Source organism: Felis catus, chromosome F1 (genome assembly GCF_018350175.1).
Source record: "Felis catus isolate Fca126 chromosome F1, F.catus_Fca126_mat1.0, whole genome shotgun sequence".
In the NCBI taxonomy this organism is placed as follows: Eukaryota; Metazoa; Chordata; class Mammalia; order Carnivora; family Felidae; genus Felis; species Felis catus.
Genome location: NC_058384.1, coordinates 18,979,660 through 19,005,566, shown reverse-complemented (window position 1 = coordinate 19,005,566; position 25,907 = coordinate 18,979,660). Strand labels below are relative to the sequence as shown.

Here is a 25,907-nt window from a genome sequence, read left to right as displayed (position 1 = left end):
AGTCTTGTTGAATCACTATATCGTACACCTGGAACTAACATGATACTGTATGTTAGCTATACTGAAATTAATATAAAATAAAATTAAGAGTAATAAAGATAAGTACAAGTGGACAGAGAAAGAAGGGAAGACAGGCACTCTGAGAGAAAGGGGAAGGGGCACCGCGGGGGCTCAAAAGTATAGTGTACGTGACTAGCGCCCTACGAGCTACAAGGTGAAGTAACCAGGTGAAGAGCAGAGTGTAAATGAAATTTTCAAAGAGAGTTTAGTCTATTTAGTTTAAAAAAATACTCATGGAACAGAGTAATTCAATGAGAGATGATTTGATACTGACTGGAAATACGGTAGGGAGAGAGACAGGAGAAATCCTTGTGATGTAAAGTAGTCTGACTAGGCTTCATGAAAGAGGTGAGCCATGAAGGATGAATGGGGATGGATGGGAAGGCAGAGAGATTTAGGAGAAAAGGGGGGTAATTACAGACAAAGAAGAAGGGGCGGCCTTAGACACGGTGCATGAAGAGCAGAAAAACCCAGCCTGAATAAAGAATGGGACCGAGCCCATGACATGGGCAGGAACAACCTCTCTACAGCTGCCAAGTTCATCCTCCAGGATCATCCCATTTAACCCTTACAGAAACTCTGAAACAAGACGCACTACTAGCACTCTCCAAAATAGGAAAGCAAGGTTCCAAGAGTTACGGTGTGCCAGGCCACAGAGCTATGCGCAGCTGGAACAGGATCTTATCCTTTGAATCCTAGCGCCCAGTCAGTGTCCCTCCTGTCTCCTCTGAGGGCACATCAGAGGACTTCAGGAAAATAAAGTGAGTTAAAGCCCTTTGGATGACATCACTTTTAAAAACAAGTGTAAACAGCGCAGTTCATCCAAAATAGCTTAGTGATCTGCCCTCTGTTGAGAATGTGAACACAGGGCAAAACAAATTGTATAGACTTGAGATCACAGTATCCTAATATTACAGATGGGAAGACCTTGGCCAGATGAGTTAAATGATTTATTCAAGGTCATATGGCTAGTTGCCTACAGGGCTAGGATTCATTCAGCTCATTCATATACTCTTTCATTCATTCATTTATTCATTTAACAAATATGCAAGGAGCATCCAGAACTCACACTGAGTGAGGCACAGTCACTTCCATAAGGAGTTTCCAGACAAGTAGAAACATGTTTCTCTAATCCCAGTGTTCGGGCTGTTACACATGCACTTGCCTCCCTCCACAGGTGGGCACCAGGTGCTGAATAATGTCTCTGTATAGAGTGAATGGGTGATTGGCTAGCTGTCAAACTACAGCGGGGAGGCAGAGCCAGGCTTCTTTCAAGGTAAGGTCTTCTTTATCTCTATGGTGTTAAAGTCCCTGTAAGAGGAGCCCTGGCCGAGGACTAGCCCGGGTCTTCTGGAATGTGATGGACTGAATGGCAGGGTGGGATGATGGGTGAGATGGCGGGTGGGTCTGGTCTTTGGGACACTTGCCTGTCCCCGCCTCCATCTAAGCTGTTCACACTGTCAATGAGTTTTGCACTGGCTTTTCCATCCACCCACCCCTGAGCTGGTCGCTCACCAGCATCAAGTCCAGGTAGGGAGGGAGCTACATGCCTTACATAGGAGTAGGATGACCCCTCAAGGAGGATAACAGAGAACAGCCACTCTCGTCTCCTTTATCTCAGCACAATCCCTACCTACGTACTGCCAACCCATCTGCTTCCCCACCACCACCGCCATCTTGTGCTGTATTCCGGGCCTGGCTCTGATGTGGTTTTTTGACCTTTACTTGGCTACTCCCAAAGGTTAGTTCCACAAGTGGACAATCAAATCGATAAAGGCATTGAAAGGATGTGGGTAGCTTCCCTTTGTTAATTGCGCCATGAGAACTGGCATGAAGAAGAGACAAAGGCTGTGATCCTCAAGCTCATTTCGTGATAAGGAGGCACACCAGATCTCCAAGAGTGAGGAAGGCACTCAGATTACATTAGATCCCAGCGTCCTTGCTCCTTCCACTGCTATTCTGCTTTGAACCACCTCTGTCCTCCCTAGAGATATAAGGAGATGGGAAGAAGAAAGGGAGCTGGAGAGGGTCCTCTTGCAGATATTGCCTGGGCACTGACTTGGTAACAGGATGCCCGAAGGCCCCTTCCCCCAAGTGATGAAAATACCAGAGTCTCTGGAGGGTTAGTCCAGAGAACCCTGGGCTTTCTCTGTAGCGGAGGCAGGCAGCTTTGGCAGATTATAGAAAAGGCCCATAGAGGTAATGGAAAGTGCAGTTCACTCAGGCACACACATTCAAAGAGCATCTCAGATAAGCTTTCAGAAAGGGAAAATAATTGTGTGCTAATTGGTCTGTTGACAGAGACTGTCCTGCCTTCAGAAAGCCCTGATGGATCTCAGGTTCATTAGCACATCCAATTTTCCATAAATACTAGGTCGTGCGAACACTCACTCCAGTGAGTCTGCTCTCCTCCCCCTGCCCTTTGCCTCCCCCGCTGCTCTTGTCCTACCTAGGGGGACACCTACAAAGCTAAAAGGGACAGAAATGGGCTTCTAATTGTGAGTGATAGGGCTGGGCAGGGCGAACACAGCTGATGGTGTGTGTGCTTAAGAGAACCGCAAATTGAATCCCAGGCTGTGCGCTGAGGAATTCAGACAAGTCTTTTTAAGGATGCTCTGTGAGAACCACTCCATTTTGCCATCCTGGGACCCATCTGAACTTTTGTGTGGGCTCTTTTCAGTAAGCTCTGGAACATATCAAACCAAGTCCTTCCCCACACTTCGATTAAGTAGAGGGTGAGCTGCCAATGAGAACAGGGTCCTCTGCTTAATGGCTCTGATCCCTTCCCAGGCATCACGGACAGGAGGTACAGTGTATATATTCAGCCCTTTATAGTTTGCCAAGTGTTTCCATGTGAACTGTGTCATTGGGTGTCACCCCAACCCCATGGCAGAGACAGAGGTGGGATTCACAATATTAATCAGCAGGTAAGACAGGAGTGGGTGGGCTAATCAGAAGACGTGCCAGGAGTGGTACCAGCAGCATTCTGGAGACCTCCCGAGGTCCATTCACCCCTTGGTTACCATCAGTGGGAAACCTGGGGGCTCCAAGGGAGAGAGAACAGTGGTTACGATGACACCCAGGTGATTGGGTGCAGACTGTTTACCAGCTGATATGGAAGTGGTTTAATATTCTAATAGCTGGTGTAGCCCTGTCAGCTGAAGCTAAGCCCTGGGTACAGGTGAGTCGAATAGCTGGTAACTCACTGATGTTGAGAAGTCAAGTGGTGAGCATCAAGACTGAAACTTGATCCCAAGCTTTCTCCCTTGAGCAAGTTTGTTTCCCACTAAACCAGGCAGCCAGCTTTCACCTACCAAGCATTCTATTTAGTGCCTCACTGCGTGCCAGCCACGGCGAAGAAATGGTGTGCAAGCTACAGAGTCCCAACTGCTCCAAGCCCTCCTACCACGCCTGTGGGTGTGGGGACGTGGCAGTGGGGATGCACACAGCTGGAATATAATATGACAAATCCTGTAAGAGAGGTGCACTGAGCAGGGTAAACCTTGCAACAGAGTGAGATGTTCAGTAGGGTCTCAGAGGAATGTGTCAGATAAAAGGGGCATGTTAGTAAACTAGAGGTGGCTAACAAGGGGGGAAAAGTAAGAGTACACCTGCTTACAGACATAAGAGACAGAGAGGCTGGAGGGTTTTCCCTTCCCTAAGGCTGAGCAGGTGAGCAGAACCCCTCATGCCACCCACCTCGATGCAGAGTAATGGCCTTGATGGAAGCCAGCTCTACTCCTGCAAAGGCATGTTCAGTAGAGGGAAGCAGGTGGCAGGGGCTACAGCCCCAGTAAAGGAGTATCAGCTAGCAGGGATATGCTGCGGGATGCATCCAGCCTACTGGCCCTTGCTATGTGGATCTGTAAAAGCGTGATCAAGCAAAGGAATGGTCTCTGGTGGAACATTTGACAGTAGGATAAAATGGGCAGGTCAACCCTATCAGGGGAGCACGGTGGTGGGATAGGGAGCCGAGACCTCCCGTTGCTCCTTAGTCTAGCAGGGTGTTCTTGGACAGGTCATGTGGTTCTCTAGAGCTAAGTTATGTGAGCATGAGGACGAGGAGGAGTGGAGGTAGGAGAAAATAATCCTGTTTTCTCATGTTTTTCTGAATTGCATCCCAAGGAAGGAGTACATTGCACCCCTCAACAGAGAAAACTCCAGGTTAATCAGCTCAGTGAAGATGAATTATCATCCCACATTCCATGTGTGATTGGAGGAGTTCCAAAAAGAACCTTCCAAGGATGGCGGCCCCACTTCTGGGGAGATGGGCAGTGGCTCTAGTTCTGGAAAGTGCATCCCCAGGCACTACGATAGATGTGGCTTTGGGTACCTTCCTGCCTCTCACTGTGCCACCTGCAGACTTTGCCAAAGAGATGAGTCCGGTAAGCCATATTTCAGACTATGTATTGAACTCTTTATAGTGGACTAAGGTGAACTCTGAACAAAACTTCCCTCCAGAGAAGTCAGAACTGTGACACTGAGAGAAACAATTTAAAGGGTGATGGTGGACACCCTTAAAATTCAGAATAAATAATCATCAAGCATTACTAAGTGCCAGGAACTGAGAATACAGCAGTGAACAAGAGTGGTTCCTGCCCCAATGGCACCAGCTGAGAGATAAAACAGAAAAATAGTATTCAGTCCGGGCCAGAGTCAGCGTCAGCTCCAGAGCAAGGCAGAGCTAAATGTAAGCTGAAGTCACTGGCGTACAGAAAGGTCTAGAAAAAAAACAAAGGAAAGAACTTGGAAAAGAAGCTAGAAGGTGAAGCAGATGAAAAAAACAGATGACATGTGTTCCAACAAGAAATGGGGTAACCTGGGAGCCTTACTGCCCTTTTATAAGACCCATGTGTCTGGACATTTAGTGTCTTGTCCTTGGAGATATGTGATAGTCTTCACCGTAGTCCTCTTTATAAACCATGTTTATGCTCAAGTGACTTGGAGTAGCTCTGTTTTCTTTCAACTAAACATGTTTATATGCCCTTGTACATACACTGAAAAGAGCATAACCTATGTGGAAAACAGTGACTCATTCATTCATTCATTTATTCTGTCAGTCAACAAACCTTTACTCATTACCCATAATGGAATATGCTCTGTACTTCTACTGGGAACCAAAGATGAATAAGAACCAGTCCCTCCCTCGAGGACTTCATGTTAGCTAGCAAATATAGTTTAAATGATAAGCCCTATAAAAGAGGCAAGTGCTTGATACACCAAAGAGAGCATTTAACTACCTTGGGAGTCAGAAAAGGCTTCCCCAAAGAGTAACCTTTTTGACTTGAGCAAAGAAGAGTGAGGGAGAGACACTTACGTAAACAGACAAGCAAAGCAAACAGCAGGGGCTTTGAATAAAGACTAATAGTTAGTGGGATGCCTGGGCCGCTCAGTTGGTTGAGAGTCCAACTCTTGATTTTGAACTGTGATCTCACAGTTCGTGGGGTCAAGCCCCACATCTGGCTCTGCACTGACAGTGTGGAACCTGCTTGGATTCTTTTCTCTTTCTCTCTCTCTTCTTTTTCTCTGCCCATCCTCCATTCATTCTCTCCCCCTGCCCCCCAGCCTTCTCTCACTCAAAATAATAAAATTTTTTTAAACAGACTAACAGGACGGGCCTACATGATAGAAATTGTAAGTGAAGGGTTGATGGGGGAAACGGGTTGAGAAGAGACAAAAGAGACCATTAGGGATAATCTTCAATGGCTTTATGGTTTTGTTAAGATGAGGAATTATTCTTTTTCAAGCTCCATTTGTGCTGTGGCTCATGCACTCTCTCTGTTTTTTTATTTGATCCTTACAGAAATCCTTCAAAGTAAAAAATATTTTAATTATTGAACAGTTTTAAGGATAAGAAAAGTGAGGTTCAGAGTAGTTTGGTAACTTGCTCGCAGCCCACATGAGCAGTGGCACAGCAAAGACTTTTGGGTTCAACCCTGTGTTCTCTCCATTGTCACACTGCCACCGTGGCTGGGGCGCAGTGGTTTAAACGGTGGGGGGGGATGGTACATGTTGCTTTGCACTCATGCAGGCAGCAGAGAGGGCAGATAAGAGAGAAGAGCTGAGAATGGAGACGGGAAGACTAGTTAAAAAGATAATGCAAGAAAACTGGGCAAGAGTTGATGAGGTCCTGAATTAAGGGGATGGCATGGACATGAGAAGGCAGTGAGGGGCAAGTTGAAGGTATATCCAATGCCGTGATTATAGTGGTGGACCGTGGAGTCTAAGTTAGGCAAATAGTGAGGCAAACGAGGCCATGAAGGGGGGAAGAAAGTGAAAAGCTGGTCAGGTCAAAGGACAGGAAGGCACATTAATGGGACCTTTGAGTTGTTGACCCAGACCTACCTTTTATTTCCAGATAAGACCAATTCTTCTCCCACTTTGACACAGCCGGCTCACTACAGGACTGAAGGGGGAAAGGGGCTTCCCCAGAGTTCTGTCTTCTTGGTAAAACCCACTTCATGTTACTAATAGTCTTCTTTCATCATTTTAAGCTGCCTCAGAGACCAGAATCCCAAAGGTACCCTAAATCCCTGTTAACTTCAGCCACTGTCCTGTCTCAGGCTCTCACGCCAGACACTGCACCTCTCTTAATCTGAGGTCTTCAGGTAACTTCCATCGTGCTCTCTCGGTCTCATGATCAGTCTTCAGCAAGGTCCTCCATAACCGTGATCTCCTCTCAAGAGTCTGCTTCATCTTTTTGCATTAAGCACAGTCCAGAAGATGCTGAAAACAGGGGTTTCCTTGCAGTCTTGCCTAGCAGTGGCTGGCTGTGTTCCCACACCTCACATTGCTGGGCAGAGGAGTGAGGTGCGATGCAACTATCCTGAACACTGCTCCCCCTCCTCTCTAGCCATCTCTGGCTCCTCTGAAGCCAGAACCATCAGGACTTTATCACTCATGACCCCTCCTTGTTGCTGTCTATTTCTCTTGTTAGTCCCATTCAGTTGTTAAGGATTTCCAGTATTAAGCTTGCTTACCACTGTCTTTGTTATCACCAAAAGGTTTGTATCTTTCCTGTTGACCTCAGCATCCATGTAGAAAACCCTTTAATACCCTGGCCTCCCAGGTCCCTAGCCTTCTCCCCTCTCCGTTCATCTTGTCCTCCAGCCCCGTCTTAGCCACCCACACTCATGGTCATGTTCAGAACCTGATTTGTTTTGCTAATTGCACTTTCTCTCCAATCTCAACATAAATCATCACACACTTGCACTTCCCCTGGTCACTTCCCTCTAACAAGTATCAAACCTACTTAGACTTCCAATCTTTTGACCTAACCAACTTTTCACTTCCCGCCGTCCCTTAACAGTCCCAAATCCCTTGGTCCATCACTATAATCACTGCTTTGTGTATATTCTCAACTCCCGTTTTGTTTGTTTCATCTTCACGTACACACATGCACACACATACACACATTTCTGTTCAATCAACTCTCCACCTCCTCCATGCCTGCCTGTACTTGAAGTGCCAAACGTAGCCGATAAAACTCACAGTTATGCTGACTGTTCCCATGTAATTACGACCATGGGTCTCCAATGGGCTCTCAGTGCTGCCCAACAACCCACAACATTTATCTAGTCCATTAAAATACCTAACTCCTATTCTTCTGAAACCATCCCCTGCATTCTTCTCTCAGTAATCCCTTCTCCTTCCCTTTAGGCAAGGACTCTGCTTCTTGTGTAATCAAGGAAATAGGATCAATCAGAAGGGGACATCCGCATCCCGACGCCCAACGTCTACATCCTACTACATGTGTCCTGCGCATTTGAATGCCTCCTGCTACAAAGGATGAGATGTTTATGCTCCTGTGTAAGAACCACCCCTCCCGCCTGCCCAGTTGCTCTTGCAGTTGTCTCCTATCACTTCTGAATCATCATTTTCTCCCCCTCTCCTGAATCATTTCAATCAACATGCCAAGATTCTTGAGTATCTCTCATCTTAAAAACAAAAATTCCACCTCTCTTGACCTTATACCACTCTCCAGCTATCACCCATTTTTTCTGTTTGCTTTTACAGCAAAACCCTTAAAGAATTGTCTCTACTCCTCTGGTTCCTCGCTTTGTTTTCTCTCTTGAACCTTCTGCACTCAGCCTTTTGTACCTGTCATGACACTGAAACCACTCTTATCTAGGTTGCTAGTTACCTCCATGTTGCCAGATTGAAGGTCCATTCTCTATCTGACTGTTTAACAGCATCTAACGCAGTTGTCTGCTCCTTCTTCTGTGAAACACTGGCTTCATATCGTCTTGTGATGTGGCTTTGATTCTCTTCATACCTTTCTGCCTGGTGTCAGCCTTCTCTGTTGGATCCTTCTCCTAGTCCCCATTTCTGAATATTGATGTGCTGCACAACTCAGCCTTAGGGCTGGGCAGCCTTAGGGTGCTCTACCAGCTACACTCACTCCTCAAGTGATCTCATCTCATCCTTTCTCATGATATTAAATACCACCTACATGTGTGTATATATTTGTATGACAAAATTACATCTTCAGTCATGACCTTTCTCTCTGAAGCCTAGTGTTTATATTCAACTGCCTGTTAGATACCTCTACTTGGATGTCTAATAGGAATGTCAAATTCACTGTGTCTAAAACCAAGCTCTTGATTTGCTTTCAGATTGGCATCTCCCCCACTGTTGTCCTTCTCAGTAAATGCAATCACTGTTCATCTTGCTGCTCATGCCAAAAATCTTGCAGTTAATCTTGAGTCCTTTCTTCTAATTTATTAGCTAAGCCTGTAGGCTCTACCATCAAAATGTATCTTGGCATCTGCCAAATTTTCACTACCTCTATACAGCCAGCTTTGTCTAAGCGAGCCACCATTATTTCTTCCCTTGACCATTGCAATAGTCACTGCATCAGTCTCCAGGATCCCTCTTTCTCCTCTCTTCCCTGATCAGTAATGCCCTCATGATCTTCACATCCTTTATTGATCTCTGTCTCAGGCAATCTACCGTCAGGGGGAGATAAAATTTTCTCTGCAGCCTCATCTCCTACTTCACCCCTCTTCTAACGGCACTCCTGCTACATTATGCAGTGTTTCTGGATCGTAACATGCACACTCCTGCTTCAGGGCAATTGCACCTGCTCTCACTCCCATGTGGCTTGCTCCCTCCCTTCATTCAGATGTCTGCTTAAATGGCATTTTTTCACACAGGTCTTCCCTAAAGTGTGGTGTCCCTATCCCTCTCCATCCTCTTGCCTGGCTCCACTTCTTCATACCATTAATCCCACCTGACGTTATATTACATCTCCATCACTAGAATTTAGGCTTCATGAGGGCAGGGACTTTATATGTATTCTTCACTCTGGGATTCTCAGTACCTAGAGCAGTACCTGACACGTAATAGGTGTTCAGTAAATATCTACGGAACCAATAAACAGATGAACAAAACCATCTAAATTCTGGGTGTGATAAAAGCGGAATATAAGAGAAGACTGACCATTACTTGCCATCTTAACTCTACATTTAGAATAAAATAATCCAGCATTCTCAAGTATCGTCATTGGTCTTCTCTTCCCTATTACAATATGAGTTTTCCTAGAATTCTCCTAGATAGAAGTAGAGAAGATAGGATGGAGGTTATGATTATTAATGTTATAGTAACTACTGGATCATTTTCCAACATGCATGGCATCATATCACTCCTCCGCTTAAAACTCTCTGGGTGTTTTCCATTGCACTTTGACATATTAAAATTCCTTTTCATGGCCACGTAATCTGATTCCAGTCTACTTCTGAACGTCATATTGTACCAGTGTCTTCTTGTTCACCTTACTATAGTCACAACAGTCTTCTCTGTGTTCCAAGGCACCAAGCCGGTTGCTGCCTCAGGGCCTTAGCACTTACTGTTCTTGCTGTCTGAATACTCTTCCCTGAGGTCATTCAGACTCAGCCTCAAAGTTTAAACCCAAAGTTTCCTCCCCAGACCAATCTGGCTAATATTAGCTGCTCCTTTCCCACCCCAGGAAATCCATACCTTATGACTCTGTCTTTTCTATCTTTATCTAAAATTACTTTGCTTTTACCTGTGTAAAATTCCCATCCCTCACTAGAACGTAACAGGTGCAGAATAAGGACCTTGTCTGCCTTTCTACCAACAATCCGTTGGCTGGAGACTGCCTCCCAGTAGAAGCTACATGACTATCTGCTGTGCAAGCGAAGACCTGGGCCACCTTTTAGGGACGGTTGTGCCTCGTCTCAGAAAGCTTCTTCCCCACGTCCATCAGTCGGGTCTGACTGATTTGGAGCTGGCTAAGACCCTAGCCTCCCCCTTGCTTTCTCTCTGCTGTCTGCCCTCCCTCTCCCAGTACTCCACAGGCCGTTACCTTGATGGCCCCCGTGGCTATCTGGATGTGGTGCAGCCGCCTCAGAGTGCTCTCTCTGTCGATGAAGTAGGAGGCTGCCAGCTGGTGCAAAGTCTCCAGGGACACGGCAGAGCTGTTCCCACTGCCCCCAACTACAGGTGCACTTCCTGCTGTCTCTGTCTTGCGGCTCAGTTTCCGCTTGTCCACAAAAATGGTGAGGGACTCTTCTCCTAAAGCAAACAACATGGGTCCATTGGTGAGGCCTTCTGAATCCCCTGCCAATTAGAACATGAAACCCTTGGCCAGAACAGTCAGAGCTCAGAGGGAGCCCATTGCCCCTGCTGACGACCTCTTCCTCATCACTGTCTTTAGAACAGTCTCATCACACAGTGCCCAAGGTGACCGGCATCACTGCCTGAGAGGCCCTCCTCCTTTTCCTTCATTCTTTAACTATCCCATAGCTCATCCCCTCCCCTCCAGCTTATCCATTTAACATCCTTTATTGATCTCAGTCTCAGGCAATCTACCTCCATGGGGGAGATAAAATTTTCTCTCTCAAGTTGTTTATGAGAAGTCACCATGGATATTCCTGCTCCCTCAGAAAGGGCAAAAGCCTTGAAGCTCACCCGCCCTCTTCCCCATCAAACACTCAACACCTACCACATGCCGGCAGCTGGCCTGAACCCTTGGAGAGATCCTTTTTGTCCATCAGACAGTGAGCTAAATGTTATAATAAATCTTGCTTTCTTCTTCCCAGGGCAGGGAGAACCCTGCCTCTTCAGAGCTTTTGATTTGGCCACAGGTACACCATCCCCACTCCCTACCTTGTCCCTATCCAGCCCAGGATCACTAGAATTGGTTTGTCCAGTTACCAATCTTTAGGGAGGTAAGCAGGGGTCAGGGACTCAATGGACATTTGCTTTTTTGCCCATGGGTCTGACAACTAGAGCCACAGCAAATATTAGGATGTGGAAAAGCCTCTGGGTGAGAAGGCTCTGTCAAAAGAAAACTAGGAGCGCCCCCTGCTGGCAAGTGCTTAGTAGGAGCCTGTCAGTCCCCCAACCTCCTTACCCCGCACCCCCTCCTCAGGAGGATGCTTATAAGCAAATAGCAATGTTCTAGGTAAATTTGGATGTCAAGAGATTATACCGCTCTCAAAGGCACCAGAAAGAAAAGTATTTCTCAGGCAGTACCAGGCAAGGAAGAACAAAGACCCAGGAAGACTCAAGCTATACTCCTTGGGTCTTAACTATTTTCAATGATCTGACAGCCAATTAGTGTAAGATCATGATGTTGCTTACCTCCAAGGGTGGCAGAAAGTAAGAAATGAGTGCCGTACTTTTTTATCAGGTTTTCAGTAACCTGTTGCAAGTTGGGTCTCCTTCCGAGGAGGCGGATGTTCCGGATAAATTCTGGGGCAAGAGGCAATGGCAAACTGAAGAAGTCCCTCCTTTCCAGAGCCAAGTTGTTTACTTTCCAACGGGCAAACTCCCTGGAGGAAAAGTCAAGGGATGAAGAAAAGCTCAATGTATTTAAGAACAAGAAACATAAAATCCGAAAGAGGTCACGTTCTTCCTCCACTTGTACCCTCCTCACTCCCCTCAGCACACATCCCTCCACATGGAGGCACCCACTGCCTGCAAGAGGCCGTTTGGCCTTCCACCCAGCTTCCCATTCCCAGGCTGTCAACTGACTTCCATCAGAACCTATTCCCATCTGCTTGCTCACTGGGGTCTCTGATTTGCTTACTCATATGCAGGTAGTCATGTAGCAGTGTAGTATGGGAAAACAATTATGCAAACAGTGAAAACATGAGAACAATGGATTGCAGAGATATGATTTAGTCACAGTTGCCACTCAATGGATGAGTCACATCACCTATCATGGCCTCAGTTACCCATTTGAAAGTGAGGAGTATGGTCTACAACAGTGGTTCTCAAACTTTTGACCCGTTCACACTCTTAACAAATGACAGAGTCCCCCATATTTATGCGGCTTATCTCTATTGATAATTACCACTTTAAAAATTAAAACAGAAAATTTTAATTTATTAGTTCACTTAAAGATAACAGCAGTAAATCTATTACATATAACATAAATGACATATTTTTATTACCATAACCATATGTTCTGAAACAAAGCCAATTTAGCAAGAAGAGTGGTATTACTGTGCATTTTTGCGAGTGTCTTTAATATTTGGCTTACCAGAAGAAGGCTACTTTCTCATATTTGCTTCTGCATGTATTCTTATGTAGTCTTTGTGGATATTCACTAAATGCAACAAATGTCATTCCTTAAAGGTTACAGAGTGGAATCTGAAACCACATCAACACACTTTTTATACTCTATTACATTAAAATCCAGTGTTCTATATTGTATTTTGAATGGGTCTTTTTACCCTTCGTGATTTTGAAACATCACGCATGGTCATCCAAAAAGTATGGGATCACTGAATTATTCAGGTCTTCCACATTGTGATACTTCATTATATAATGTCAAAACACCATATTTGTTAATATCACAAATCCCATGCATAAAGTTGCTAAGTACTGGAACTGCTACCAAACTCATAATGACAAATATAAGTTTTCCAAAATTCTAATTTTCATTTGAAAGCTTAAATTTTATCACTGGCAACAGATACTGTTAGCTGTTTTCCTTGAAGGGGTAGGCTTACTTTATCCCCCCCCCCCTTTATTTTTTGAGAAAATGTTTGCCAGACACTAAAGTGTCTAAATAACCACAGTTTATCTGTTAGCTGTTCTTTGAAGAAAAATTCAGTTCCAATGAAAACGCGACTAGTTCAGCTTACAATTCAATCACAAAAGCATCCTTCCCTGAGACAATCATCATTCTTCAGTAGCCTTAGACTCATTTTATGTTTATTTTACATTTCATCATACAAAATATTAAAAAGATGTGTAGGGGTGCCTGGCTGGCTCAGTTGGTAGAGCATGCAACTCTTGATCTCTAGGTCATGAGTTCAAGGCTCACACTGGGCATGGAGCCTATTTTAAAAAAAGGTGTATACTTAAGGGTCAATATCTAATAAAATTAATAAGTTTAACTGCTTCAAGGACGTTCTTATGTGAATCTAGCATAAAAACAAGCATGTGTGTGTGTGTGTGTGTGCGCGTAGGTGCAAGTATGTAATGATGGAGATGACTGGTGTGATTTGGTGAGACTGCCTTTATTCAAACACAGATGCCAGTAGTTTTATTCACCACGGTTTTTTGTGCCATCAGTGCAGATGTCAATATGGACACCCTGAAAAGACCTAAGAGAACCCATCTTTTGAGAAGCCCTATTCTATAAGATGGCAAAATTCCAAATTCCTTTCTAGTCCCATCTAGATCTTTAATCTTCATACTTTGATCCTCACTGAAAGGGACACATTTCCAAGGGGAATCTGTCCTGGGATGAAATTGAAAGGATCACATCCATTAGTGAGAAAGTACTTTTCCATAGCCTTTCAAATTATACTCAGAAGGACCAGCTCCATTGCCTTAGGGAACAACAAAATTCAAGGTCTTCTCAACCTTCTCACCTATCCCCACTCTGCTCTTTATGACAGTGCTGAAGTTTGGTCTAACTTTCTCCCCAAATCCATGGACTACAAATGACAGGGCTGCAGAAAAATAAAAAGAGCTCCAAAATAATAAAAATCCATGCCCGATTTAAACCTATAGAATTCTCCCATCTAACTATAGAGACTGAGACAGAGAGGAGGGGCATGTGCCAAATATTACCAGGGAAACAAAAGAAAAGAGATGACTAATAATTCAAGGTTCCAGCAAAGTCTTTTAAAATTCCCGTTGTGTGGCTTTATTTATCTAAGAAGGCAAGTTCATAATAATACATTATCATTTATTTCCTTTGTACAGGAAATGCTAAACTTTAATTAAAGTACGGGATATCTGTCAAAGTGTTTTCTATACCAGAACCCACTGCAGCATGATGAGCAATCACTTGATCTCATGTCTAACTGGCCAAATGGCCAATCAAGACAGAGTGACTTAATAGGTTAAAAAAACAACAGCAACAACTATATGCTGCCTACAAGAGACTCACTTCAGCATTAAGGACACCTATACTGAAAGTGAAGGATGGAAAAAGATACTCCATGCAAATGGAAACCCAAAAGAAGCCTGGGGTAGTTATATTTATATCAGATAGAGTAGACCTTAAGCCAGATTGTAACAAGAGACATAGAAGGGCATTATATAATGACAAAGGGATCAACTCATCAAAATACAACATTTGTAAATAGTTATGCACCCAACATGGGAGCAACTACACATATCAAGCAAACACTAACATATCTGAAAGGAGAAATAGCAGTTCCAACGATAGGAGGGGACTTCAATACCTCGCTTTCAACCATGGATAGACCATCCAGATAGAACATCAACAAGGGAACATCAGCCTTAAAAATACATATTCGACCAGATAGACATAACAGATATATGCAGGACATTCCATTCAATAGCAGGAGAAAACACATTATTCTCAAGTGCACATGGAACATTCTTCAGAGTAGATCATGTGTTAGGTCACAAAACAAATTTTAATGGATCTAAGAAGACTAAAATTATATCATGCATCATTTTCAACCACAATTGAATGAAACTAGAAAGTACAAGAGGTGTAAAATTCACAAATACATGGAGATTAAACAACATGCTCTTGAATAACCAACATGTCAAAGGAGAAATAAAAAAGTATCTTGAGGCAAATGAAAATGGAAACACAAATACCAAAATGTATGTGATGCAGCAAAAGTAGTTCTAAGTGGGATGTTTATAGTGATAAATGCCTACACTAAGAAAAAATAAAGATCTTAAATAATAACCAAATTCACATTCCAAGGAACTAGAAAAGAAGAACATATTAAACCCAAAGTTAGTAGAAAGAATAACAAAGATTAGACTGGAAAGGAATGGCATAGAGACTAAAAAGACAATAGCAGAGATCAATGAAAATAAAATTTGCTTTTCAGGAAAGATTTTGAAAAATAGACAAATCATTAGCTAGACTAACCAAGAAAAAAAAGAAGACTCAAATAAATAAAATTGGAATTGAAAGAGGAGACATTACAAATGATACCACCCAAATACAAAGGATCACAAGAGACTTTAATGAACAATTATATACTAATAAATTGGACAATCTATGAGAAATAGATTAATTCCTAGAAACATATAACCTACCAACAGTGAATCATGAATAAATAGAAAAATCTGAACAGACCAACTACTAGAAAGAAGATTGAATCAGTAATAAAAAAACTCCCAACAAACAAAAGTCCAGGATCAGATGGCTTCCCTGGTGAATTCTACCAAACATTTAAAGAAAAATTCCTACCAGTGTTTCCTAAACTCTTCCAAAAATGGAAGAGGAGGGAAAACTTCCAAACTCAATTTATGAGGCCGGCATCACCCTGATACCAAAACCAGACAAGGACACTACAAGAAAAGAAAGTTATAGGCCAGTATCCCTGATACACATATATGCAAAAATCTCCAAAAAAACTATTAACAAACTGAATTCAACAGTACATGGAAACAATCATACACCATAATCAAGTGGGATTTATTCCAGGAATGAAAGGATGGTTCAACATTTGCAAGTCAATCAATATGATACATCACACTAGTAAAACTAAGTATAAAAATCATATGATTATCTCAGTAGATGCAAAAAAAAAAAAAGCATTTGAGAAAACTCAACATCCATTTATGATAAAAACCCTGAACAAAAAATGTGTAGAGGGAACATACTTCAACATAATAAAGACCATATATGACAAACCCACGGCTAACATTAGACTCAATGGTGACAAGCTGAAAGCTTTTTCTCTAAGATCAGAACAAGACAAAGTTGCCCACTTCTGTCACTTTTATTCAACATAATACTGGCAGTCCTAGCCAGTGCAATTAGGCAAGAAAAAGAATTAAAAAGCCTCCAAATCAGAAAGGTAGAAGTAAAACTGTCTGTTTATAGATGACATATCATATATAGAAAACCCTAAAGACTCCACCAAAGAAAACTTAGAATAAACAAATTTAGCAAAGTTGCAAGACAAAAAATCAATATATAAAAATAAGTTACATTTCTACAAACTAATGACAAAATATCAGAAAGAGAGATTACGGAAATAATCCCATTTACAGTTGCACCAAAAAGAATGAAATGCCTAGGAATAAATTTAATGAAGAGTGCAAGAGGTCTGTCTATACACTGAAAGTTGTATAATACATTGATGAAAGAAATTGAAGACACAAATAAATGGAAAGATAGTTCATGGATTGGAAGAATCCATATTGTTAAAATGTCCATTCTATTCAAAGCAATCTACAGATTCATTGCAATCCCTGTAAAATTTCCAACGGCATTTTCCATAAAATAGAAAAAAAGCAATCCTAAAATTTGTATGGAATCACAAAAGACCCCAAATAGCCAAAGAATCTTGAGAAAAAGAACAAAGCTGGAGGCATCACACTTCCTAATTTCAAACTACATTACAAAGCTATAGTATCAAAACATTATGGGGGCGCCTGGGTGGCGCAGTCGGTTAAGCGTCCGACTTCAGCCAGGTCACGATCTCGCGGTCCGGGAGTTCGAGCCCCGCGTCGGGCTCTGGGCTGATGGCTCAGAGCCTGGAGCCTGTTTCCGATTCTGTGTCTCCCTCTCTCTCTGCCCCTCCCCCGTTCATGCTCTGTCTCTCTCTGTCCCAAAAATAAATAAAAAACGTTGAAAAAAAATTAAAAAAATAAAAATTAAAAAAAAACAACATTATGGGCCTAGCCTAAAAACAGACGCATTGATAGTGGAACAGAACAGGAAACCCAGAAACAAAACTCACACATATATGGCCAATTAATTTGTATCTAATGAGCCAAAAATATACAATGGGGAAAGGACAGTCTCTTCAGTAAATGGTAATGGGAAAACTGAGTAACCACATGCAAAAGAATTAAACTTGACCCCTATCTTCCACCATACACAAAGATGAATTCAAAATGAATTAAAGACTTGAACTTAAGCCCTGAAACCATAAAACTCAGAAGAAAGCACAGGCAGTAAGCTCCTTGACTTGGATCATGGTGACGGTATTTTTAATCTGATACCAAACCCAGCTTCCCTGCTTTGTGGTAGGCTTCATCAACTAATAAAGAATTTCTATCCTATCAATTAAATTGCTAGGAGAAATAAAAAGCAGGCATTCTTCCATTTTTCATAATTTCTTACAATGGTCTAAACCCTCACCAAAAGGAAAGATCACCTTACCATAGAGGTAGCTCCCACTTTAATTATTCATAAATAAAAATTGGTGGTCACATTGCTTGCTTAGTCTCTTTATTCAAGACTGCCAAAGAGTACCTCCTAGAAAAAGCCTTCCCTGACCATCCCATCTCAAAGAGCACCCTCTCTCTCCCAGACTCTGTCCCATGCTCTGCTTTATGTATCTTTTTTAGCACTCATCACTGTCATAATATATTTTTAAATTTTCTTTCTCTCGCAGTAAAACAAACTCTATGAAGGCAAGATCGATTCTTTTGGTCTTATTCAACAGCAATAGAACAATGCTAGTACTTCTAACAACACAATAATGGATGTTCAGTATATCTTTGTTGAATGATTGGGAGATTCTCTCATTTATTTTACTTATTCAAAATAGTCAATTATTTACTGTCATAGCTCTACTAATCCTTTAATTGTTTGCAAATTATTGACAACTAGATAAAAAAAGCTACAAGATGAGATACATAGGAGCAACTACCAATTCATGATTGATCTAAAATGAAAGTAAAGCATCCTAAATGTGTATGCATATCAATGGGAAAATTAGATTTGATTTATAGAAATATAATTTGCAGGGATGATTTTGTGCATTTTTAATATGTAAGTCAAGGCACTGATGGTATTTTCTTATGCTTTGGTAAACTGAGTCTGGGCCCTCTTCCAGTGGACATGGACAACTTCCAAACCCTGAGGTACATTCTGAACCCATGGTCAACACTCTGAAGTCCAGTGAGTATGGAGCCCCCATCCAGACTCTGGCTGTGGTTTATATCTAATGTTAATGATCAGCAGCCCCACCCCCCTACAATGGGTATAACAATTTCTGCCACACTCCTAAGGTTCAAGGTCACCAAAAGAAGCAACAATCTTGGAGTCAGGCACTTTTCCTTAGTCTTCATCTTCTTTTGTCCAACATCAGACTTGGGACAACATATATTTTACCCAAACCAGAAAGAGTTTTGAGCACATCTTACTTAAATGAACCAAGCTGTGGAAGCTCAGAAAGCTAATTTTCCTGATGTCACACAACTATCAAGAGGGAAACTTGGGCTATTAAAATTAAAAGGAACATTTTAGTCCTATTTGCCAATCTTTTTCATATTATTGTGTACATTGAAAATTCTCCATGGGATGCACTGGGATCAGACAAGAGGAGATAAGCAACATATGCTGCCCAGATTTTGCCCAGTTGCCCCAAGAGCAGAAGGGTCAACCTATGGCCATGCCCATACCTATCCATATCCATTTGCAGTCCCACCAGGTGCCAGCAAGCATACCCGTTGAGAAGGTCTATTCCTCTCCTCTTAACGTTATGATTGAAAACCGCAAAACAAGAGAGGGAAGCAGTTTGCTGAAAGCAATATAACCAATTTGTACCAGAACCAGAACAAAAAGCTAGTGTCCTGACCCCACCACAGTGCTTTTAACAACCATGATGGTGGTGACAACAGCAACAGCGAGACCCGGAGAGGTTGAGAAAATCATTTGCATGAAGTTACAGAATTAGAAAGTGGCTGAGATTAAAACCCAGGTCAATACCTCACTGCTGTTTCTGTAACGCTATTTTCCCTTGTGTAGACTAAGTGTGTTTTATGGTATTCTAATTACTTTTAAATGTTTATTACCTTTCAATGAAAATATTTCATCACCTGGAACATTTCATTCCTTTGGTTCTCTATATAAACATGAATTGACTGTATATCCAAAATACATCCAGCAAAGCAAAACCTTTTTGGATGAAGGTGGCTTCAGCACACCCATTTGCAGAAGGAGAAATTGAGACCTAGTTAAAATCAAGTCCATATACAGAGTACCATGGGAGAAATCAAAGATAAAGGCCTGATTCCAACTCCTATGGCTTCTCAGGAAATCATAACACAGAATAACAAATGACTTAGAAAAAGTGAATGATACTGTCTTAGGAAGCATTTTATGAGCAAATAATAAAAAATAATGGTTAACATTTAATGAATTCTTAGTATGTGCCAAGCATTCCAAGCATCTTACAAGCATTAACCAATACAATATTCAAAACACCCCTACAAGGGGGAAAATATCATTATCCTCATTTTATGGGTGAAGAAATTGAGGCACAAATAAGTTAATTTGCCCACTGGGGAACATCCAGTAGGTGGCAGAGTCAGGGTTTAAATAGAAGATGTCTGGCTTTGTAGTCCACAGTTTTTAGCACCATGCTAGTCTACCGACCCTGTGAGACCCAAAAGAACAACCACGATTTTGTGCAGGTATCAGCCCAGAATCAGGCATAGGCCTCAGCTGCTGACAAGAAGGTTCAGGCTCGGAGGGTTCCTGGTGGTTTTCTCTTCTACTTCACTAAGTTTCTTCCCTGCCCTTTGGGGGCCCTTCATTGAATCAAAATAATGGGGGAAACATCTGTGAAAGAAGTTTGAGCCAGAAAGTGGTAAAAATGTACTTACAGAACTTATTAACCTGGTTCTTTCCAGCATCTGAAAACCTCAGAAGGCAATACTGGAAGGCAGCCTGAGCTATTCAGAGAATAAATGTTCATTTCCGATTTCTCGTTTAGCAGTTTTTTTTCCAGTAATAAAATAATCAAGGCTCTTTTTTTTCCCTAGGAAAAGGATGTTTTCTATATATCAATTATATTAACACACTACTTCAATTAAGCCATCATCTTTGTTTCAATTAAGACATCAAGTAAATCTCCATTTCAATTTAGCCATTTCTCTTAAAATCTTCCCCCACTGTGTTTGTCAGGCAGTAAACAGTCTGAGAGAGCAAACGTCTCCAACAGTAGTGAAGCCCCTGTGGAAAGTGCCTTTAGAACAGCAGAGACCACTAAAGGGCTCCCCGGTTAAAGCAAAGGGCGACCAGAACACTCCAACGTGGACTCCACCTGCAAAGCTGTTCAAGTGGTACCCGGAAAGGATGCTCCAATAGGCTGCTATAAGTAAGAAGTTGATTCCATTTTCCACCATATTTTAGATTAGCCCAGAGTGAACAACATACATTTTTGTCAAAGGGTTAACATGCCCATAAAGTTATTAATAACAGCCAAAACAGAATTTAGGAAAGGTATAATCCAGACCGGAGGCTAAAACCCAGTGTGTTACAGCATTTGTACACACCAACACAGAGAATATGGTAGGCAAAATCCAAAATATCTCTATATATTCTGAAACGATGGTAGCTTTCTGTGTCCCACACTGCTCAACCCTAATGGTCCAGATCGCCCACAAATGACGTTTCTAGTTGTCCATGAACTTAGGGATTTTCCCAGAACCTAAAGGGCCTGTAATAAGAAAGCATAATCGCAGCCATGCCAAGCTCGGGCAACAGGAGCTTCTGCAGGACTTTGGGACTAGACCAGCTCTGGGTTTGAAGCAAAAGGGGCTCTGATGAGAATACTAACTGGCTACAAGGTGTTCCTAATTTGAAAGTTGTAAGTAAAGAATGTCTCCAAGTCACAGCCTCTAAGTCTAATGTCACCCACCACGCCATGGCACTGCGTTCTTCCAAGTAATACAAGGTCAACGAGAACTCTGGCAGCACGTGTGCCCCCCTGCAGGGTCCCAGGCTCCTGGCTCTGAAAGACTTGGAAAGAGCACAGCTGGGGATCTTCCATCCCGGTGCTGTTTCCAGCAGCTCGGTGCGGAAGCACCACCTTTCTGGCTTGTAAACTGAGAATACTGATCCAGCCCCCATGAAGAGACATTACCTAAGAAACCTCCCTTATGAAGCCTTCAAGGTGAGAGTATTTTACAGGGAAATCCACAGGCTAAAAATAAAAACACAACTATACCTCAACGAGGCTGAAATCTAGTAATCATGAACACTGCAACCTACCACACAGGTACTTGTGCCGAGACCTTGGGCTAATGGTGAATTAATAGTTACCAGTTTTCCAATAGACCTATCTTTCCATTTCTGTGTGGAAAGCATGTTCAGGCACCTTTCCAAGGCCACCACTATGGCTGTCATTTGGAAAGTCTCATTTCCTGTACCCTGAATACGCAGCTCTACCCACCCCCTCTGGGGTGGCCCCCTTGCAGGCTTGGCACAACCCCATCCCAGCATCAGTATGTCCTTGAGTATTAGGAGCCCATTTGTTCCTCCTGAGTTAGACCCCAGGTTGTGTTTACTGGGGAGACAATCAATGCCGTTTCCAGCAGAGCTAACCTATCGTCACCTGCTCACTCAGGCGGCAGTTCTCAGAATAGGCGCTGGGACTCCCAGAGAGGTTGGGGAGAAGTCTGATGGCAGCTGTGGAGCCCAGGATGCCCACCTCCAAGCACCACTTTTAAAACAATGGCAAAAGAGTAGGCTGTCATGATAGGAAATACTGTCCTTCTCTCTTCTTTGGCCTTCCTGATCTATTTACAATAACCTCTTTTGGGGGACCACCCTCCTCCAACCTTCAGGGTTCAAAGGGACTGCCAAATGCTGAAGGGACTGAGTTATCATTCTCCAAAAGGTGGTTTTTGGTAGGAACCATACTTGGAAGAAAAACAAATATGACTGGTTTTCCTTGAAAAATGAAGGGAGACACAGGATAGGTCATTGAATTAAATATTTAAGAAATTTGGAGCAAAAAAAAAAGATGAATTGGCCTTAGCTAAAGACACAAATAGTTTTCTTTCCATTTTTCCTGTGACTTTACTTTATGTGAACTGTCAACCAATGACCATGGGAAAATTTCTCACATACCAACCAGTTCTGGATAAATGCAAACGTCTTTGTTCTCAGAGCTCACCTTTCTCTTGGAGGGCTGCCTTTCCCCAGCTAGCTTGAGACTTGCCAATTTGACACAGGAATTTCAATAAACACCACAGAGGATTGCACTGCTTATTTTCCTGAAGAGTCCCAGATCACAAAGAAGCCTTTTTTTTTTTCATCCTTCTGCCAATATACCTCACATCCAGGGCTACTGCTCCCACCACAGGACTCGGGCCACCATTGAGTTATTTACCTCAGTGAGATACCTAAGATGGTTTCACATTCTTTAGCTGGACAATTTTAGGGACTGAGGGATATATCATGTTTTGGCTCCTGTACAGAGGCAGTATTTCTAGACACATCACATCATCAGGAGATTTCTATCTCAACAACAGATTACTGTAATGTACTTAGCTATTAGAGCCTTTACTGCTATAATGAATAAGACATGATTAATCTGAGCTATAAAAAGAAATTATAATAAAAACCATAATCTCTTACATTGGTGTAAGCTTTCCTTTCCTTTTTAAAAAATGTTTGTACACAATTTTCACACAAGCTCAACTATTTTATCTATACAAGAACCTCGGGGAAAAGGAAGCAGAAATATCATTACTCAACTATTAACCTTTTATAGGTTAAAAATGAAGAGACAAAGAAACTGAAAAAAGTGACCCAAGTCTCCTTTTATCAGTGGTAGAGTTTGACAAGAACCCAGACCACCTCATGAATGATTTTCTGCCTTTGGCTAGGACCTGTGCTCAAGTTCAGGGATCCCGGTACACCTCTATCATACTTCCCAGGAAATCCTTTGGCCTTGTTAACCAGGGAGAAATTCCAAGACAGGAAGGCTTCAGTCCAGGATCCCGCTGGTTAAATAATACCTCAGTCCATGCAACCCTAGAAGGCACCAGAGCAGAGATGGGGCCAGCCCTCCCCCAATGCCCCTGTGCCCCTGTCCTTCCCACTATCTGGTAGAATTCAAGAAGCCTAGCATGTAGGTAATTTAGCAGCCTGCTGTGTTCTCAAACAACGGCCCGTAAACAATGATTGGCCAATTTCATTCTAATCTTCCCAATTTTGCTCTAATTAAAATCAAGCTGTAGCTTTCAAACAGTTTAATTAAGGCTGATTGGGAAAAATGGGGAGGGGAGACTCAAGCTTAGAGGAGGAGGACTGGGTCACTGCTTGGCGAATCTCACACTGTCCATTTGGGACTTGGGGGATTGAAGAGGGCACTGAGGGCAGTGTGTTTGTAGAATCAATGTGAAATACAACACACTCATTGGAATGAAGGGCCAGTGAATCTGTGAGACCAGAATGAACTGAAAGGGGAGCTAAGATCTGTGTTTTCCCACTCAGAAACCTCAGCTCTGTTCTGACCTCCCAACCTGCTCCCCACAGCTCATCTGTTCGACTGTGGATAAAATGGCCCTGCTCACTACTCTTTGCCTCCCATCGTGCGTGTCTTTGCTCAGCAAGCTAACAGCCCATGCCATGCTTCTCCCCAGCAAATGTCCATGGGCTTCCCATTATCTACTTAACTCTAAGAGAATTCCCCCAGACTGGCAGCTCCTTCCACTGTTCTACAAGTTTATTCCTTTTGCAATGAGATAGCCCTTCTGGAATTTGGGTGTATTTACTTCTTATGTGAACTGATCTTTGGACTAAGTATTTTTTGTTCCTTCAATAGCTTCTAGATTCCTAGGCTCTTATGCTAAAACTTCTCTGCATGCAATCTAGCTTGTTAATGTGTTTCTTTTTAAAGATGGCAACCAAAATTAAACACAATTCAGTAGCTGTGTTCTGAGCCATGGAGAGTATAGGATACAATTTCTGAATACATCATTATCATCATTGTAACTATCATCATTGTGTCTATCTACTGAACCCTTATGTTACCAGTCATGGTAGTGGATGCTTTACATTTAAATCATCACCACAACCTTATAAATATCAGTGTGGCAGACTGAATCTTCATTCTCACCTATTGTAGAATGCCCTTTGATATGTGACTTCACAGTACCCATCACTTATACAGATGGACCTCATTTCCCTTCCCCATTGACACTGGACTTGGCTATGTGGCTTCACTCTGGACAAACAGATATGGACAGAAGTGACCATGCACCAACACTGGGCCAAGACCTAAAAAGGCATTGCATATTTTTTTCTGGCCTGCCTGCCCTGGCCATGAGCACTGCTTCCCCCACTTAGTGGCAAGTGCTTCTCTTTCAGCCTGAGACCCATGATAAACATCATTGGAGAAAACACCACATGGCCCCCTTGCAGACCTGTAGCCTGAAGCGTACTAATTCAGTCAACCTCCAGATACATGAGCGAAAAAAATGATATTGTTTGAAGCTGAGTATGGGGGTTATGTTTAAGTCCATAATTATGGCAGTAGTTAACTGATACACTGATCTACACCACAACTTTAGTCCTATTTTATAGCTGAGCTAGCTGAGGCTTAGATAATTTAAGTATCCTAGTCAAGGACACACAGCTAACCAAAAGAGTGAAGATAGTCTATGATCTTTCATATGTGTGTGTGTGTGTGTATGTAAAGGAAATATATTTCCTTTATTAACACACCTGAATATTTCATTCCTTTTTTGTTTAGTAGTTGTACACTAAATTCATTTAAATTTTTGTTATTTTTTTATTGAAATATAGTTGGCACATTTGCATTCCTTTAAAAAAATTTTTTTAATATTTATTTTTGAGAGACAGCATGAGCATGGGAGGGGCAGAAAGAGAGGGAGACACAGAATCCAAAGAAGGCTCCAGGCTCTGAGCTGTCAGCACAGAGCCTGACACAGGGCTTGAACTCACAAACCATGAGATCATGACCTGAGCCAAAGTCGGACCCTTAACTGACTGAGCCAATCAGGTGTCCCGCATTCCTTTTTTTGAAGAAGAAAGTATTCTTGGCTAAACAGTAATCTTATGGCCAACCAGAACCCCACGTTTTTTCCAACCCAATTTGTTTTTGTTTCTGTCTTAACTGCTGAGCCAAGCCACCTATATCTTACATTTGTGAACTTGACATTTTGAACCTAAATCTTGGGCTTTGCACTTCACCACCTTATTGCATTCCATCCCTCATGGCAGACTGGAAAGTGTTCTCTAAGCTATTTCTACTTTCTCCTTGGGTTCACAGATACACAAATTTCCCCAGCTTCCGCTGCATTTAAATGTAGTCATGTGAATGGGTTCGGGCCAGTGGAATGTGAACCCAGGCCCAACTCATTAGACCTTTCTCTCTTTCCTTGTTTACCAGGACCCAGAGGAGGACACTGACACCCTAGATGATGACAGAGTGACTACATGGACAGAGTCTTAATCTTGAATGATTTCATGAAGCACTCTCCTTTTAACCATCTCATAAATTGCACTGGACTTGAGCAAAGAATAAATAATTAAATAAATCTGTACTAACTCACTGAGATTTGGGGACTGTTTATTCCAGCAGTTAACCCACTCTAATACCTTGATCATGCTGATCCCCTATTCCAGCCTGGCAAAAGAATCTTCA

At 42.5% G+C, this 25,907-nt stretch overlaps 1 protein-coding gene and 1 long non-coding RNA gene across 5 annotated transcripts in view; one reads left to right on the top strand and one right to left on the bottom strand.

The window, feature by feature from the left end:
* BRINP2 (BMP/retinoic acid inducible neural specific 2) overlaps window positions 1-25,907 on the bottom strand; it is a 122,638-nt gene that overhangs the window by 10,749 nt on the left and 85,982 nt on the right. For all 3 annotated transcript variants that reach the window (XM_045048928.1, XM_045048929.1, XM_023247854.2), the window contains 2 exons: window positions 11,668-11,858; window positions 10,388-10,596 (listed from right to left, as the gene is read on the bottom strand). In XM_045048928.1, the coding sequence (XP_044904863.1) occupies window positions 10,388-10,596; window positions 11,668-11,858 (400 nt within the window). The remainder of the gene's footprint in view (window positions 1-10,387; window positions 10,597-11,667; window positions 11,859-25,907) is intronic.
* Window positions 36-25,818, top strand: LOC123382810. Of its 2 annotated transcripts, XR_006591808.1 has the most exons (5): window positions 36-821; window positions 1,238-1,336; window positions 4,186-4,445; window positions 7,720-7,869; window positions 25,653-25,818. It is a non-coding gene; the product is annotated as an uncharacterized LOC123382810 (long non-coding RNA). The 2 variants fall into 2 exon arrangements; XR_006591807.1 differs by lacking the exon at window positions 25,653-25,818 and having other exon boundaries at window positions 39-821; window positions 7,720-12,737.